General features: G+C 39.5%; 1 protein-coding gene across 3 annotated transcripts in view; it reads right to left on the bottom strand.

Moving 5' to 3' along the window:
• Nucleotides 1–17,820, bottom strand: part of MBP (myelin basic protein) — a 117,850-nt gene that overhangs the window by 9,065 nt on the left and 90,965 nt on the right. For all 3 annotated transcript variants that reach the window (XM_054057341.1, XM_054057343.1, XM_054057342.1), the window contains one exon: nt 11,651–12,081. In XM_054057341.1, coding sequence (XP_053913316.1) covers nt 11,651–12,081 — 431 coding nt within the window. The remainder of the gene's footprint in view (nt 1–11,650; nt 12,082–17,820) is intronic.

Consider the following 17,820-nt stretch of genomic DNA (forward strand, 5'->3'; position numbering starts at 1 on the left):
CAACATGTATCCTTAAATCCGTAGGAGAAAAAAAAAAGCATTAACCTTAAAACAGAATAGGAATACAGCAGAGCAACCGTGTTTTAGGAATGGGTAACATTTACTTGTTTCTTTGCCTTACTGGTCTCTATTGCCTGGCAGCTGCAGCAAGCTTTCCCCACATCTCCTGCAATGTTGTCGTGAATTCCACTCTTGGGAGCATTTCCAATAAAAAGTAAGTGTGGCTTCCACATCTGTGTATGCTGAAATGTACTGGCAAAGTATAGGCTTGAATTCGGAGCCCTCGGGTACTGCTTGTGAATTCGAAAATGGGGGCTTCTGTCTGTGCCATTAAAAAAAATTAAACAGTTACAGATTCTAGGGTAACTGAATAGTGTTTAGTCACCAGCAGCCTTTCTTGCAAAAAAATAGGACACATAAGAGCACTCAGGTTTTCACGGTTCCCAGTTAACTATTTGTTTGACTTTATATAAAGTACTCAGTTAAGTCAGCTCTGCTGTACATTGAAAAAAGGGCAAAAGGGAAAGATGCCTTGATCTGAATGATCTTTATTAAGAAAATGCCTGCCAATATTGGAAGTTTAAGCAGTATCAGAGAGATCTGATGGCACAGACCGAGTTTGCAGCTTCACTGTGGAATTAATAGCTTCGAGGATTAACAGTGTAAATAAGAATGCTCTTTAAAACGTAAATAAGATACCCGCAGTTATTGTGTGATGGGGAAGGATTCAATATTGGAATCCTCTGCAGGCCTTTCTGATGACGCACAGGAATGTTGCATCATTTCACTGTGCCATCTACCTTACGAATGTTGGCTACTAAGACAAAAGGAAAAAAAAAAAGTAACATTCGATGTAGTGCAAACAAAACATACAGGTATTTTAAGTCTTAACAGCAGCTCTACTTTGGCATTGCATTCCCTGGATTAGCCACTTTCTTCCCTATCAAATTAATTAAATTTACTCGAGCAACCTGTATTAATATTTGGAAAAAGCTGTTTGGAAAGAAATTTGCCATTTCTCCAAGACAGTAATAGGAATCCATATGTAATTAAGTACATGCTCCAATATGGGGTTTGTGCAAGATTGCTACACTTCCAGTTAAGGAGAAGATATCAGAGTAGATGCTCTTCTGTTCTGAGACAGCAGGCCTGAGACTCTTGTTATTTTCTGTGGCATTTAATAATGGTTTAAGGGGTGTTACCATCTGTACTGTGATGCTACAGGAGATAGAGATGAGGGGATCTTGTGTTGATAAATGGAGAGGGCCCTTCTGGTTTGCACATTTGGACACCGTGTTTGATAATCCAAGTTTGTGATCATACCTGCATCTGACTTGAGACATGGTAGGATTTGGGGGATTGGATTAATTTTTGTATGAACGCAATTGCAGTTCTGTGTTCTATATGTCCTGTTTGATTTTGTTTTCAGATTTAATGCTGAAGTGTAAAAAGACGTGGTTAAGCAGCAGTAGACATTTTTTAGTGATTTTATAAGGTCTTATGAAATTCATGCCTGACCTTTTTTGGTATAACCATGGTATGTTAGATCATGTGAGTCATTTTAATAAAGGGGATTTAAAAATGCACATTACAAGCTTTTGCTGAGAGATCTCATCCTCCACAAGATAACTTGAATACTGTGTTCTGCCTCGAATACGGTATTCTGTTCTGGGTCCCTCGCTTCAAGAAGGATGTTGAGGCTCTGGAGCGTGTCCAGAGAAGAGCAACGAAGCTGGTGAAGGGGCTGGAGAACAAGTCTTACGAGGAGCGGCTGAGAGAGCTGGGGTTGTTTAGCCTGGAGAAGAGGAGGCTGAGGGGAGACCTTATTACTTTCTACAACTATCTGAAATGAGGTTGTGGAGAGGAGGAAGCTGGCCTCTTCTCCCAAGTGACTGAGGACAGGACAAGAGGGAATGGCCTCAAGCTCTGCCAGGGGAGGTTCAAGCTGGATATCAGAGAAAAGTTTTTCACAGAAGGGGTCATCACAGACTGCCTGGGGACAGACTGCCGAGGGAGGTGGTTGAGTCCCCATCCCTGAAGGTATTTAAAAGACAGGTAGACGAAGTGCTCAGGAACATGGTTTAGTGGCAGATAGGAATGGTTGGACTCAATGGTCCAAGAGGTCTTTTCCAACCTGGTGATTCTGTGATAACTGTTTAAAACTAAGGATAGTGTACATGTGTTAATATAAACTTAAAGCTCTAATTCTCGATCAGAGATTATATACATTAGCAAAAATAATATTATCGAGGCTTGGAGTACTGAATTTATAGGTTTTCCAGTTGCTTTCACTGTCATTATTAGGTAAATTTGTTGCCTACTCTAGGATGTGAATTGCAAAGCTGAAGTTACACGTTACATGTTGCTTCTATAATGGCAAAATCGAAATACGTACAAAATATGGAGATAGCAGATTTAAAATGTAATCAAACCAAGTAAGCATTTTTGGCACTAGTAAGAAAGAAAACCTATGGGCGTTTTCGTGTCATGGTTTCCAGTGGATGTCTTCACAAGATGCCTAATGATTGCTGTGCATGAATTTAAAAGACATCATACCAAATCTACACATTTCAAATTCCTACAGATATGAAAAGTACATTTAGATTGTCTCAGAAAACTAAGCTGTTCCGAAACTTAAAGGATGGAAGGCTTAACCCCCACTAAGGAAGCTGCAACCATAGTGGTAAACTAAAATTAGCCTTTCAGCATTAAGTGATGAGAGTGATTGGTACTGTTCATGTTGGTTCATGGGAAGAGCAAGGTGGAGGAGGAACAGGTAATTTGTAAACCACTCTGCTGATTGTGTGTAGTCCTTAAAATAGACTCTGAAGCCAAACTCTCTTTTAAGTACAAGGAAATTCCTACCTAGGTTTGAATTTCTGTAGGTAGTATAATTTCAAACCAGTATTCCAAACAGGAATTGTGCATCTTTTTGGTGAATATATGCACTGCTTTCTTTAACCGAGGAAATTTATTATACACAGTTTGATTAGAGCAATCCCAGGAAACCTGGCAGGCATTTCCATGCAGAAATTGCTTCATTTAGGGATTTGAAAATGCTTTGTACGAGGGACTTTGTGTTCCTGGGCAAAGCTGCCACTGCCTTGGAGCCTTCCAGTGCTGTTACCAAGCATCTCTTCAGGCAGTGATAGAACATGTAGCACATGCGTAATAGGAGGGTGTATTTCTCTATCCTTATTCTAGTAGTAATACCTACTGTAAAGATGCGTTGCTGAACCAGAGCGCGCTCATACTGTTGGCGTTGCTTCCATTTTCACTCACTCACAACCCGAGTACCTATTTGCTCTGATGGTGTTCGTTCCAAGCTGTTGGCAACTTACTGATCTGTTTCAAGAAACAATAGGAATGCTGACATCTTCCCCACACGCTGCTCTGCTGCTGACATTTTAATTAATTGGCTAATTCAGCAGGATTTTCTAATCACATTAGAAGGGATGAACCACAGGTCCTTGTAATGGTACTGGGAATTTTTACTAATGTGGAAATGAGGGCAGAAATGAAATTACTTGCTCAAAGTGACAGAGCAGAATTGCTAAGGAGGGAGATTTAGAGTCCAGGAGATTCTGCCTTCCAGTGTTGTGCTGAGATCACTAATGTAATATTTGTCTAGAAACAGATGATGAACAGAAAGAGGAGGAACACTTAGCAGAAAGATAAGAATAAAATACACAGGAGGAAAGAAAAGAGATGACCAAAAAGTAAGAAGCCCAAGGATGGTAAGAAAAAATGGTGTGAAGGAGGAAACAAAGGAGAAAACGAGCCAGCAAGGGGTAAGTGATAACTGAAAATCTACTTCTCCATAACCCTCTTACTCCTTAGTGCCTTGAAAATTGGCATCTGGAAATTAGAAGATGGCAGTAAATAATTATTGGGAAAATCGTAAGGAAGAATTGGGATGGTTGTTCAGGATAGTAGTTCTATTTTATGATGGGACCCAAGTGAGAGATTGGTGCCAGCCTTTTCTTCTGGGATTTCTCCATGTCCATTTTATTCCATTGTTGTGACACTTGATAAATGGTTTTGGGAGCAAACCCCGATGCTTTTATTTACCCTTTGCTTTTTTGAAGCACTTTCCTGTCTGCATTAATAAATTTCCATGATAGAGGCTCTTTCTGCGTTGGGACATATGGACCAGAGATTATTCAGTATTGTGCCATTTTATCAAGTTGGTGTCAGTCACGGAATAACAAGGGTTAAGCCTTATTGAAATTACCCATCATGGAAACCCAGCGCAAAGCTTTGGTTTGGGCTTTTTTTTGAGAATGATTGCTCCAGCAGAAAAGAGATTTTGGCTATTAGGGGAGCTTCTACTACCAAGAAACTTTGCAGCCTTAGGGACTTGCTGTACCTGGCCAAGATACAGAAGGCATCATAGATTTAGTATTCATTTCATATGATAAGACTACAGAGTTGGTGGAGATACATCTGTTGGTGCTGTTACAGCAAATGAGTGTAGCAATAAGGTTATGGCTCTCAGCAAGAAAGCTGAAATTTGCCAAAATTTAAGAAGGCCCATTGCCTGGTATTTTCATGTAGTCATACGAGATGATGATAATTATATGAAACCAAAACTGTAACGCCCAGGTGTACACTATCGTTATAGCTGCTGAGCAGAAATTAAGGGAAGAAAAATGTTACAGACCTGAGTGGAGGTTAAAGTGTGCTCTACTACACCCTTCCTTTCTTAAAATACACACTTAATCTGTCAGGTTGCATCCGCTCACCTACCCTTAAACTATTTTATCAGTTCCCATCTATGAAGGGACTGGCCCAAGTTCTTTTTCACCTTTACTAAGTAAGAAAGTGATAAGCTAAACACTTGTACAGGTTCTTAAAAGTATTATTGCCGGCATCAGCAGGCAATGTGTTGAGAATATAGTAGCAATGAGAATTTACTGTTATGAAATGATTAGATATGGCACAGTTAATAGCTTATTTGAGACAAATACTATCAATCTTTAAGCTGAAAGAAGGGAGATTTAGATTAGATATTGGGAAGAATTATTTTTCCTGTGAGGATGATGAGGCACTGGCACAGGTTGCCCAGAGAAGTTGTGGCTGCCCCATCCCTGGAGGTATTCAAAACCAGGTTGGATGAGGCCCTTGGCAGCCTGATCTAGTGGGAGATGTCCCTGCCCGTGGCAGGGGGAGTTGGAACTGGATGATCTTTAAGGTCTTTTCCATCCAAACCCATTCTGTGATCAGAGGTAAAATTTCCAGTGGTGTAGTCAGTATAAATTGGAGGGGCAGACAGACCACCCAAACCTTGAAGCTTCTACAGTTTCCAAGGCTTGCAAATTGTACGACGTATCAGAATGGAAAACATGGACACATCATAAGCAAAAGGCAAAACAGAGCTAAGGATCATCTCAGGACTGCAGCAGTAACCCCATGTGTTTGATGAATATTTTTTGAATTTCTTTACAACAAGTTCAAGTAAAAGGACCTGAAAATGGCAGGGGAGGGTTTTGTGTAGCTCAGCAATGAAACCAAATAACATCCAAGGGAAATGAGTAACTGCAAGCGTCTAAGTAACTGGAAGCCTTGTCAGGAACCAGGTGAGACATTTTGCACCAGTACATGAAACGAAAGCCAGCAGTGGTTGTTAATGACATGTGACAATGGAGGTGTAACACAAGATAAGGGAAAAAAATCCTATTAACTTTTGCCTTCAGTTTTCTATTTTGCAGAGTTTACCATTGCGCAATCTCAAACCAGCTGAAGAATGAAGTCATTAATTTTGAGCATTTTAGGACGGAAAGTGCTAAGGATAATGCAGCTTTTCATTTGCAAGGAATTAAGATGTGATAAAAAACCCAAATACGACAGCAGATTTTAACATAAATTATTTATAAATTTGATTCTTCTTCAGAGATGCAAACAGAATGAGAAATATCTAATGTTAGGTAAAGAAAATCCTCATGCTAAATTTTCAATACATCCATGTCGATCTCCGCTATGTGAGTTTTGGAGCCCCTTACTGCCCCACCTTCCCCAATTTGTTTAAACAAACCGACCCCATGATGTATCATAGTGAAATTAAATCCAGACCTTATTCTCAACCAGGCTGTGGTACCGTACTGCTGAAAAAAACAGGAATTGCTCCAGAACAGCCAAGGGTAGTTCTGCTAAAAGACCACAAAGCTGCCCTTGCTGCCTCTCCAGTGGCTGTGGCTCTGCTCGGCTGTTACGCTGCGGCCCAGGAACTTCACCAAGCACTCAAAAGAATCCTTGGAGCTTTTCTTCAGAGCACCCTATTAGCTCCCTCTTAAACAGGTTATTATTATATGATACTGGGGGATAGAAGAGCCTAGAACTAGCCGAGCAAGGACTGAACTGGAAGACACTGTTAGATTTTTAATAAAAAAGGAGAAATTCTCTGCTGTAGGCTCGTTACACAAAAGGTGATCTTTAAAATGCTTTGGTTGATTAATTAGTATTTCAGCCTGAACAATTTACTAAATATATTTCTGAACTGGAATCAAAAAAAGAAAGACCGCATAAACGATAGAAAAAGCAGTGAAACACATAGGCTTTGCCTGTCCACCCAATCATGGTTTTCTCTTCAACTTCTACTATAAATCTATGACCTCAGCCCCCGTTTGTCCTGTTTCTGCATAAAGCTTTCCCTGCACCTGCAGTTACTCTGGGCACAAAGCATCGCTATTACTTTAGCAGAAGTTAGTGCTTGCTCTTGTAAGCATCACTTCCAGAGCATTTAACCTAGTCTGACTTCCAACTTCTTCTTACAGTCTGCAACACTTGCTTCAAGCAGTAATTTCCTTGAAAATACGAGAGAAAATTGGTTCCAGTACATTAAATAACGTGTTAATTGTTAAGCATGGAGAACATGTATATGGTCGGATGTGTGTTAAATGAACATGTCAGTATCGATCCTCCGCAATGTTGGCTCCCATGCCGTTCATGCCCTGTGTGCTGTGCAGTACTCACCTGCTGATATTTGCTTGTTTTGTACACATCGCTATTTGTTTTAAGCCAGACAGATCTAAAGCGCTCGGAGGCCCTCCCATACAAGCGAATATGAGCTTTAATCAAGCTGACGCTTCTGATGATACACAAATTCATTTTTAGGTCATTCATCATTGATTACTACCTACTATGAAAAAGAGAGGCCAGATGCAATTCCCATTATTGCAAAGCGAGAACAGCAGATTTGGCAGCTTCAGTTATTTAAAACAGAGTGATTTCCTTACAGGAGGGAAGCTTTATTCCCTTCTGTCCAATACCGTGTTTGAATTGAATTTTTTAGAAGGATATACAGCCTCTTTTAATGATTTGAAAACCCCATCACGTACTATGAAGTAGTTTGTTGCAATTACTGTTAATGGATTAAGGTACTTAAAACAAATTAAATCATTAGTACACTGGGTTTGTAATGTAAACAGTTTAATGAATACATAAAGCACATATAAAGCAAAAGATTAAAACAAAATTATCATTACAACCACCATAAACTATATAAAAACTTTTTTACAAGCATATTGCTTGCCCAGCAGGTTTTACAAAACGGTGTCCCACGAGCAGTACCACTCCCTGAAAACTAAGACTTGGAAATGAAAATCACAGTGAGTAATTACTTAAATCACGTCACATACTAGTCAGACTAGCGCTGATTTAAATACCCTTCAACGTCTTCACGGTGCTGTAGTAGACATTAAAGCTCGCAGAAGAAATGTGAACAGAGTTCAAGTGCAAAAAGAAAAAAAAGATGCCTGGACATTCTGACAAATATATCCATCCGTGTCATTATTTAAACCTGTGGTTCCTAAACTTTTTGCCTCTGCACGTTTATAATAACTTTTGTTGCAGATCCCCATTACAGCAACTGCTTAACTCGGGGGTGGGTTTGGAATGGCTGTTTCAGAAATCCTGACTCTAACCCCTGGTTCTGCTCAGCCCCAATGCTCCTCATACCTTTTATCTGTAGGAAGCCTCTGTGACTGCCTTCCATATTCTTGCCCCCAAACACGTATATATTGGGAAAGAAATATGGCAGCAAGGCATCATACAAGCAACAGGAAAATGTTACAAGATTGCATATATAACTGAAGCAAAATGTAAGAGAAAAACTGATTTAATCTTTCACTGTCTGCCTCAGCCCGTTACTTACTGTCATTCACAACATTTTGGTCTGGGGGGGTGTGTGTGTCACAAATGTATCGTATAGTTTAGTATGTTAATACATAAAGTTAAACCAGGAAGGAAAGTTCTTATTTCACAATTCAAACTTCCGTAGGGGGGAAAAAAAATCATAAACAAAAGAACTACAAAAGCATGAACGGCTGCATAAAAGAAATGAAATAGCACTTGGTACATATTGAAGTTGAATCCAGGCCCCTATCCAGGAGGCACAAGAAAGGTTTGGTCATTTTAACAAACTTGCTTCTACACTTTACAAATGTCTTGATAAATATTCCATAAAGACTGGAAAGGAAATAATTTATAGTTACACAACTTTCTTGCATGCTTTTTAAAATGTCTGCACCATAATTTCTTTCTGTCACTCTTTTAAAATCTCCTTTAATTTAGGCTGTGCACAATAACAGTTTTGTTTGGAATATTCTATCTTAAAAAAAAAAAATCTTGAAAGTGCAAAGTTCAAGCTGGTTTTGATTGAGTTTCAGTTATCTAAGATCTTGGTGGAGAAGGGGGAACAGTGGCAAATGCAACTGCTGCCCCTTTGAGGAGAAGGAGTATTTCTGTACATTTCGGTATTTCTGTTTTTATTTACTCCCCTGCGACTCCCACACATTCTTAATTTAACTTCAGAATTCCAGGGTAAGGGAGAACCTGTTCCATGAGAGAAAAGGAGGCCACAAAACAGTCCCTGTTTTGTTCCTACACCACCTTTCTGTACACAATAGTGAATATTATTCATTAATGTACTTTTCATCTATGGCTGCAAGATGAAAATGCCTCCACAAAGAATTTATAATGTCTTTTGCTTGAATGCCAGCCTTAAATCCGTACAAAGAGCAAGTGTTGTCTTTGCATTCCAGCGCTTGCTGGTGTGGGTAGTTGAGATAGACGCTCCCACTGGGGTACAGCCTGGCTGAAAAAGGAAGGTGGTGAAAAAGGCAGCTACAGAATTGCTTTGAAATGCTTCAAAAGCTAAATCAGAAACACATGCGAGCAAACAAATAGTGCAGCCCCAGGAACTCTCCAATCTGAAATTAATCCTTTAAGGTGCTTTTCGTGTTATCTTATGTACCAAAGACCTGTTTACTTAGTGGAGTCTGGAAAACTGCCAAGGGAGCTTTATTTATATTTCAGCTCTTCTATGAACACCTTCAGCATCTGTCAGTAATCTGACATGCTACAAGATTCAGCCAGTGACAACTATTTCAGTTTTAAGCACAAATAAGACTATTTGGCCATCTAGATTTCCATTCTGTGCACATGTATAACTAAGGGACACCACAGGCCTTCCTTGATACAAGAAACCAAAAGGCGTCGATTCAAAGGCTAATAAATAGTAGTTGAAACAACTGTCTGTGGCACTTGCTCAGTTTTTTCCTCACTGAAACCCTCCTACAACAGAGATTCCCAGGACATGTTTTCATGCATCAATATTATCATTGTGTGAAATAGCGCTAGAAATGCATTGGCACTGTAAGTCCTAATGTGACTGACTTTTGCCAGGATGCGAAAACTTTTCTATGCTTCCAGGTGAGATCTTCAAGTCAGTGTTCTGTAACATTACATCTACTTGTTCATTAAAAAAACCCCAAAAATTACTTTTGCGAGGTAAAAATGGTTAGAATTGTCATTAATTCTGCACTGTTTGCAGACATTTACATGCCTCAAAATGGCAGTTTACTGAACAGCAAAAGAGATAAGACAGATGGTATCCTGTCCTGTCATATAGAATTACATAGAGAGCTGTAGAGAATCATAACAATCGTGTTCACGCCAAAGGATAAAATACAGAATCTGTACAACTTGCAGCCTTTCTTTAGTCATCACTACTGGAAACCTAGTTTGTTGGTTTGTTTTATTGCTTAAGCAAGAACGTACATCCCTCTGTATATTCTGTTTGCAGAATCTAAGTTTTTGGTTATGTTTCCTTGGTGTACAAAGCACATTTCATTTACTATTTTTCATCAAGTAACACAGTTTATGAATCAAACAGCAAGAGTTGAGCTAGCCAAGCAGATTCCAGAAAACAGCAGTATTGGGAACAGTCTCTGATATTTGCAATAACAGTAAGAAAAGTGGTTTTCTCCATTCTCACAGCATACCTAAAGAAATGACTGCACGATTGCTAAATCTTTTGTCGTAAGCATTCAAATCCCCAGTTCATAAATGTGAGAAACAAAAAGACCAAACCCCACAGCTCGCTTAGTGCTGGCTACCAAGTGTGAGAAGCTGCTGGTTTCAAGTTTCTACAGTATTTTTCATCCAGTGGTCTATACGTTACACAACTGTTCAGGGAAGGGTTATTATACATTGTGCTTCCAAGCATGGAGCTGAAGTACAATCATAAATCACTTTTAAACCATGGGGTAGTAACGGCCACACATCCCAGTACAACACCATGAGAAAGCCAGTCTGGGAAAGCTGCATATGCTAACCCATCCCAGCAAGCGTCACAGGTTAGAACTGCTGGACAGCCAGGAGAGGTTATCAAAGGTAATTGAAAAAAAAATAGGCCCACCCAGAAAATACTGTGCTCCAAAAAGCAATGCTCAAAGTTGAGCAACTACACTTAAAGATATATTCAGCTCCAACCCAGGTTTTACAGCCCTACATTAGTTCCATTCAAATGCAAACACACAAACACAAGAGTCCGCTTAGCGTTTACATGGTAAGGGGGTATCTTAAACTTTGCCACTTGAACAACAGGGAACTAATATGCCATCTGCATAAGTGATCAGAGGAGGCAGATTAATCCTGGAAAAGGAAGGAATTCAAGTGATATCCTTTCATCAATACATTGTTTTTCAATTCATAATGAAGAAATAGTTTGTTACACAATTTCTAATATGAAATGCTTGGAATATAAACCTCCACTTCTTGCCAGAATAAAGCAGCTGGCCCATTTTGTACACCTGGGATTCAGGATAATATCTGTCAAGCCATCTCCTCAGCAGTGTTATCAACCGACCTTAAAATATGCTCTTGCGCAAGCAGGCTGAGAATCTGGCAACAGATCTTTTTCTTTTTCCAAGTCTGTCCCTCAGTGCCAAACTATCTAGAGATTGTCTTACATTTAGTGCTTTCATCCAGCTCCATTCTGCAAATACTTAAGAACAAGACACAAAAGCAGGCTGAAGTTTTTCTAAATGACACAGCATACAAATGCATACACTGTACCCCATTAAATATTCATAAAAATTGTTCTCAGTAATGGTTCTAGAGCCACCTAGATTTCTTATATTTCTTGGTACTACCCAGAACAGCTTCTCTTGCTTCCTAGATCTATGCTTTTTTGTTGTCGTTATGTTCACTTTAAAGCCAAGCACTAAATTACACATCTGCAAGTACCATCTTGCTGGCTAAGTCAACTCTTGCATCATAGCAATTACGCTAAAAAGTCCCACCCTTCCTGTTTAATTGTACTTTTAGTTTGCTGTAGCTGTGCAGTTCTCTATTCCTCAGAGCTCACCTTGCCCGAGCCCCGCCGGGGAACGTGTCTTTCACCTCCAAAGAATCTGCCCAGCGAGTCAAGTAGACCCGAGTCTCTGTGCCTTGGAGATCCATGTCTAGCATGGTCTATAGTGCTTGCAGATGCCATTTTTGATCCGTGCCGGAAAGAGGAGCGTTTTTGTGAAGCCATCAAATCCGAATTCTCTGAAGCTGCTGCACTGTCCTCTTGGATGGTCTGTAGCTCGTCTGACTCTGAGGGCCGATCTTTGAAGGTGTTGTCTTCTCTTCCTGGGGCATCTCGGGAAAAGAGGCGGATCAAGTGGGGGCGACCAGTCCTGTCAGCTGGGTTGGCCTCAGGCCAGGCATTCTTCGGGTCTGCTGTGCCTTTGGAGTCTGTCACCGCTGGGCTCTTCGTGGAGGTCCCATTGTTCTGGTTCACATCTGCCTCTCCTGCAAACAACAAGGATGAGATATGAATACAGGCCTGTGAAAAACAGCCCTGGAACAATGCTGCTTTCTTTCCCTTGCCTTGAGATGCTCATTTCACACAAAACCCATAATATGTGCAGTTGTAATGAAACGATGTTCTCTACCAGCCTTTAAGAACATTAAGCTATCTTAGAACTGAAACTGGGATGATGTTCTCGCACAAGATTTGCAGTAGTTCTAGGTGTTTTTTTTTTTTTTAATTAAACATATTTATAAAAAGATAACAGGTTGTTTGAAGCACAAATAATAGTAACTTTATTTACATGGAAGGCTTACTGATGAGGAGGCTTTCAGTTACAATGCCTGAACGATCATAATTCCAGTACTTTCCCTTCAGAACTGCAAAATGTGCCACTTTTCTCCAAAATGGGGGAGCAGGGAGGGATGGGGATTAAAGGAACATTGCAGGATCGTGCCTTCTCAACTGCACGTTCCCTTTCCACATTGTCAGAGCTTTTGTAGCTGAAGGTTTTGTCCCCATTTGGAACCCCTCACTGTAACTTCAATTCCAATCAAACAAGTGTAATTAGGGTGGGTTTTTTTTGGCTAAATTGTCTTCACTTCAAAAAAAAGCAGAGACCATTAAACTGCAGTTTGTGCTTGGCCTCCTGTGACAGTTTTTCTCCATCTATAATCCTGGCAGTCATCATATGATGTCCTAGCTCTGATGCTGAAGGCCTAGAGCAAAACTGTCCAATTTGCACTTTGTGAGAAATGACAAAAAGAATTATTGGACACTGATGAGCTTCTAGCCAAGAAAGGCACCGAGACAGACCTCCATGGTGCAACTGAAATGCCAGCTGCCTTCTCCACAGCTGTGTTCTGATGCATGCAGTAAAATATCTCAAAAGAATTAAGAATTAGTTGCAGCACACGTAACCATTAACCTGCAGTAACTCCCTCTACCAGTGACAAAAAGATTTATGGAGTTTTTTTAATAGTCTATACCATTATTTCTACTGTTCCTACAGTTCCTTAAGGAAACTGCATCCACTGAGGATGTGGAGACTTATCTCCAAGGAATGCCAAATGAATATTAGTAGGTCACTGCTTGAGAAGCAGCCTTCAGAGGAGTTGCCTCCCACACGCTCACTCCATGTCAGAATCATTTTTTGGAGTTAACAGGGCTCAGAATTTCAGAAATAAGTTACAGTTAGTCACACATTACCTTTAGAGTCTTTATTTACCTCATTAAATCCCCATTTGATTTTATCCTTGTTGCCATGGGAGGGATAGGATCTGGCAAACACTGTTATGTTTTCAAAGTACTCTAGGCTAAAGTGCTTTGCTGATTCACCAGAGCAATTTTAGACTTGACGTATCCATTCCATATCATTTCGCTCACCCACAGAGCAATAAAGAAACCTTTCCTCAGGCTGAGAATAATTCTGAAATAATTTGATAGACAACACCACGAGACAGGAGTGATGGCTTCTGTAAATGCACACCAGTACTTAGGTAACAATTTGTTGTAATCACTCTGCTACAGTTTTTCAAATAAAAGCCTAACAGGCAGTTTTGCTGTGCAACTTTTTTCTTTTTCTTCTATGAAAACTACCTAGAAAATGTTGGAGAGCTTAAATAAATTTTTCTTTGGTTAAAACACTGGAAAGTATTTCTTGGGAATACAGTTATGTAACCAATCCTAATTGTCACTGGAGACCTCATTGATGCGAAAAATGAAAATATTTGCTGGCAGCCTTAGGATTTTAGTTTTCTCGAAAAGACACTTACAAACTTATTAGAAACTATGAAAGCCCCAAATGATTTTCTTAAACAAATGGAAAAGAAAGTAACTAACATGGATATATGACACATTCTAAATCCGCAAAACATTATTTAAAGAGCAACGCTAGATTTAAACCCATCAGCCTAGATTCTATACCATAATACAAATCCATTCAAGGACAGAAAAAGAAAAACAAACAAAAGAGCTATTGTATTTAATTAAATGCATTAACAAAACACCAGAGCATCTGCATACTAATATTTTTTACAACAGTTGTTCTTTGTGTCGCTGAATACGGGTATTGGTAAGCAACAAAGAAGGGTATTTGTACCACAAAAGTAGCTTCTCCCAACGCATACGCAGTGAGCTATGAAGTATAAATCTTTCTGTACGCTTTATTTCAGTAATTTATTTTCAGCATACATTTAGGTTTTCCTCTAGATTTTCTGCATGTTTAAATCTTTTCTAATATTTATAAATATATAGCAGAGAGATAGCATTAAAAGTTGAACTATCTAATCAAAGTCCTCAAGTGCATTTGGAGACACAGATCACTTTAATAATGTGTTAAGGATATCCAGAATTAATGGGGCATGTAAACTTATGCTTATTCCTTCATTTTAGAAATGAATATTTAGACAATTTCTATTAAAATCCATTATGGATGCTGTGCATATGATACTGATATTCTTTCTTTTGTTTCTCCCTGCAAGATGAAGCTCTTAATAGAGTACCCTTGCCATACCATGTCACCTGTACAAGAGAAAGGTGCCCAGGGAGGAATAAGTCTTCAGGCACTTTTCTTCTTTTAAACCCTTTAAAATGGGTTAAAGAGTAAGTACAGCAGAACGCATCGCCATAGGCGTTACCAGAAGGCTATTAAAGTGTCATTTATTCACATTTAAGTGAATAAAAAAATTATTGAAAGTTGCACAAGTGAGCGCATGAGAAAAGCAGATCCTTGCTCTAGCCCAAAAGCAGCAGGAGGGACTGAGATGCCAAGCAGGGATTTAGCACTCCAGGCGTGGCAGAAGACCACTCCCAAAGGCAGCGCCACTTTTCCACTTCCCCTCGCTCTATGTGACTCTTGAGCTTGCCAGTGGCACAGTTTTCCCTGTGTCTGTTGATCAGAGTGAACAAAGCCATTTGTTCCCTGTATGCACGGTGACTCCCAAAAAGAAGAAATACAGACAGACCAAAAAAACCCTCAAAAGTCTGTTAATGAAACAAAATAGAAACTCCAAAGGTGCTTTCAATGAAACAGTATTAGAGCCAACCCCTCATTGCCTTTAACAGGCATTAGGCCAGGTGTAAGTATTTTCAGAACCACTGTGCCTTACTGCTCAGTTTGACAGTAATAGTTTATCCCATTTCTTGAAAATTAACACTTTTACATAAGCCTCTAAGTAACTGGGATCTCTCAGCGCCGTGGTTCAATCAATAGCTACTGTGAAGGCCATGGAAGCCTGTTTTATACACAGTAAAATCCCTGATGGATAATCCTTGGATGCAAATATCCTTCTCATGGGTTACTTGGTAGAGCTGCTCTAAGATAGTCCCTCCTTGTGTCTATAGAAGTCTATGTGTAGCCTTTTTCCATACAGAAGACAACTTGGAAAGATGTTGTTAAGCTAAGAGTCTTAATGTTTTAATTTTAAAAACAAAAAGATTACAAGTTTTTCATCTCCTCCCACCTCTCTCCAGTCTTGCTTTCTTGCAGATGCTTGTAATTCCTCTCACATTCTTATTGCTGCTCCCTCTAGAAATGCTGCAAATTAACTGAGGAGAATGAAGCTGATATACGTCGATGTATATCCCCCTACTTTGATTTCTCAAGAGAGGCTTGGTTCAACCGTCACAGCGTACTGCAAATATTAATTGTAATAACACATGACAGCACCTTAAATATTTGTACAAAATCTTAAAAATTAAGTATTATTTGCTCATTATAAAATCAGAAAGTACAGGAATCAAGGTTATAACACCAAATTTAATATATTTTTATTGTAACTACAGATAGCTGTGACCAATTACTAATTTCATTTTTCTTAGCCTTCTTTTCTGGGGGTATGAAGCTGAAAATTATGTCACTCAACTTTAGGGACCTTTTGCATAAACTTTTCCTTTTAGCTTAAGTCATGTGTATTTATAAAGCAGTGCTCTTCAGTATATGAAATACAATGTGCATTTGTGCTTTTCTACTTTTTTGGTCCTATCGATTTCTATAAGATGGCAACTGGATAAATAAAAATAATGCAGTAGACTTCTCAATTCTGAGTCAACTATATTTCAGTACATTCATTGAGATGCTGATACTAAAATAATAAGTAAAGCATCTGGAATTTTGTCCTGACTTACCTGTTTTTACTAACCTGAACAACAAAAGGTTATAGCTAAAATTTACTCGACTTTGTAACACATAAGATTTCAAGATTTTCAGTAAGCTGTAGCAGTAAAGCCCATGCACAGTGTATTAATAATACATTGCATTATTATATGTGGCTTTTAGTAACACTTGTCATAATATCAGGACATTTGAAAGAATGGAAAGGACAGAAAGAGCATATCTATCTTCACTATACACAAGCCGCTATTGAGGATGTCTATGTTCCAACTCTGCATTAAGATAACTGTTTCCCAACATTTTGCCTTTCCTTTTTGTGCAATTAAGTTTGCTAGATAAAGGACCTTAAGGAACTGTTTTGCAGGAAGTATAACATAAGGCATTACTGAGAGCTCCAATTAAACTCTGGCTTTGGATACTGTCATGAAGTCACATACTTCTATTTTTCCTGCACTATCACACACCTCACTTTGAACTCTTATCATTCTAGAGTAGATGGGACAGTCATAATTACATACATGTGACCTACTACAAAAGCCAGGATCAAATTAAATTCAGGCCAATTTAACAGTTAATTTCCTTGGAAAAGGATCCAACTCTTTAGTACTCAGCTGTATCAAGCATCAAAGGCAAGTGTAGCAAAACCTTTCCATCCTGCAGGCTGGTGCAGGTCACCTGTCAGAAACACCAGGGCCAGTCCTGGCTTCCAACCAGACCTCTGCCGCAGGAGATGGCACTGAGGAGTGCTGCACTGCTCAGGATGCCGTGGGAGCACTCGTTGAGCAGACTAAAAGGAGAAAGGGGGATGAGAGTGCAGAGGAATTTTCATTAAACAAGGCTATGGATTTCCTGGTCGTTTGCCAAGTGGCTTTAGAAAATACGGGCGTTACCTGATCAAAACACCTGAGGTGGTTCCACTCTCTCCCTTAAGGACCAGTAAGAAGTGCAATCCACCTCCTGGCTTGGACTTCCACTGCAGCACAACTCACAGCAGAATGGAGCATCTACAGCCATTAGGCTTCACTTCAAAAGTGTTTGGGGAAAGGGAGGAAAGAATTATGTCTGCATTGTTAAATCTCAACGGCAAAGCTTGATTTATCCTCATTAGGCTGACATCGCACACAAAAAATGGCTCTCAGCCCAACTTCACTAAAATGTTTAGAAGGCAATATGCCATCAGACATCTCACTTCAGAGATCTAATTACCGGGTTTGTCTGATGCTTGTCAAACTGTTGGAAATCAATTTTGAACAAATATTTCTGTTTGGAATAAATGGCATGCAGCATCATTGTGAAACAAAGAGTCGGTCATAGCTCTGAACACAACTGGAACAGATCTGCTGGAGCATTTAGCCTTTGCACAAATATTTTCCCATTTGCTAGTAGAATGAACATAGAGAGAAACACCACTGTGTCTCACAATACAGATTCACATGAGTGTAACACTCCTACTGCAGTTAGCCAAGAGATCGCTTCATTAGAGCTCACTCTCCTCCTTCCCTTCTTGTCCCAGCTTATCACTTTTAGGGAAAAAAATCCCACCCAGAGGGAAATTTTCTCTACAGCTTCAGAGTAACTGGAGAAAGAGTATTTTTCTGCACAAGAAACTCACTTTTCTTGTGGGCTA

Source organism: Cuculus canorus, chromosome 2 (genome assembly GCF_017976375.1).
Source record: "Cuculus canorus isolate bCucCan1 chromosome 2, bCucCan1.pri, whole genome shotgun sequence".
Classification (NCBI taxonomy): Eukaryota; Metazoa; Chordata; class Aves; order Cuculiformes; family Cuculidae; genus Cuculus; species Cuculus canorus.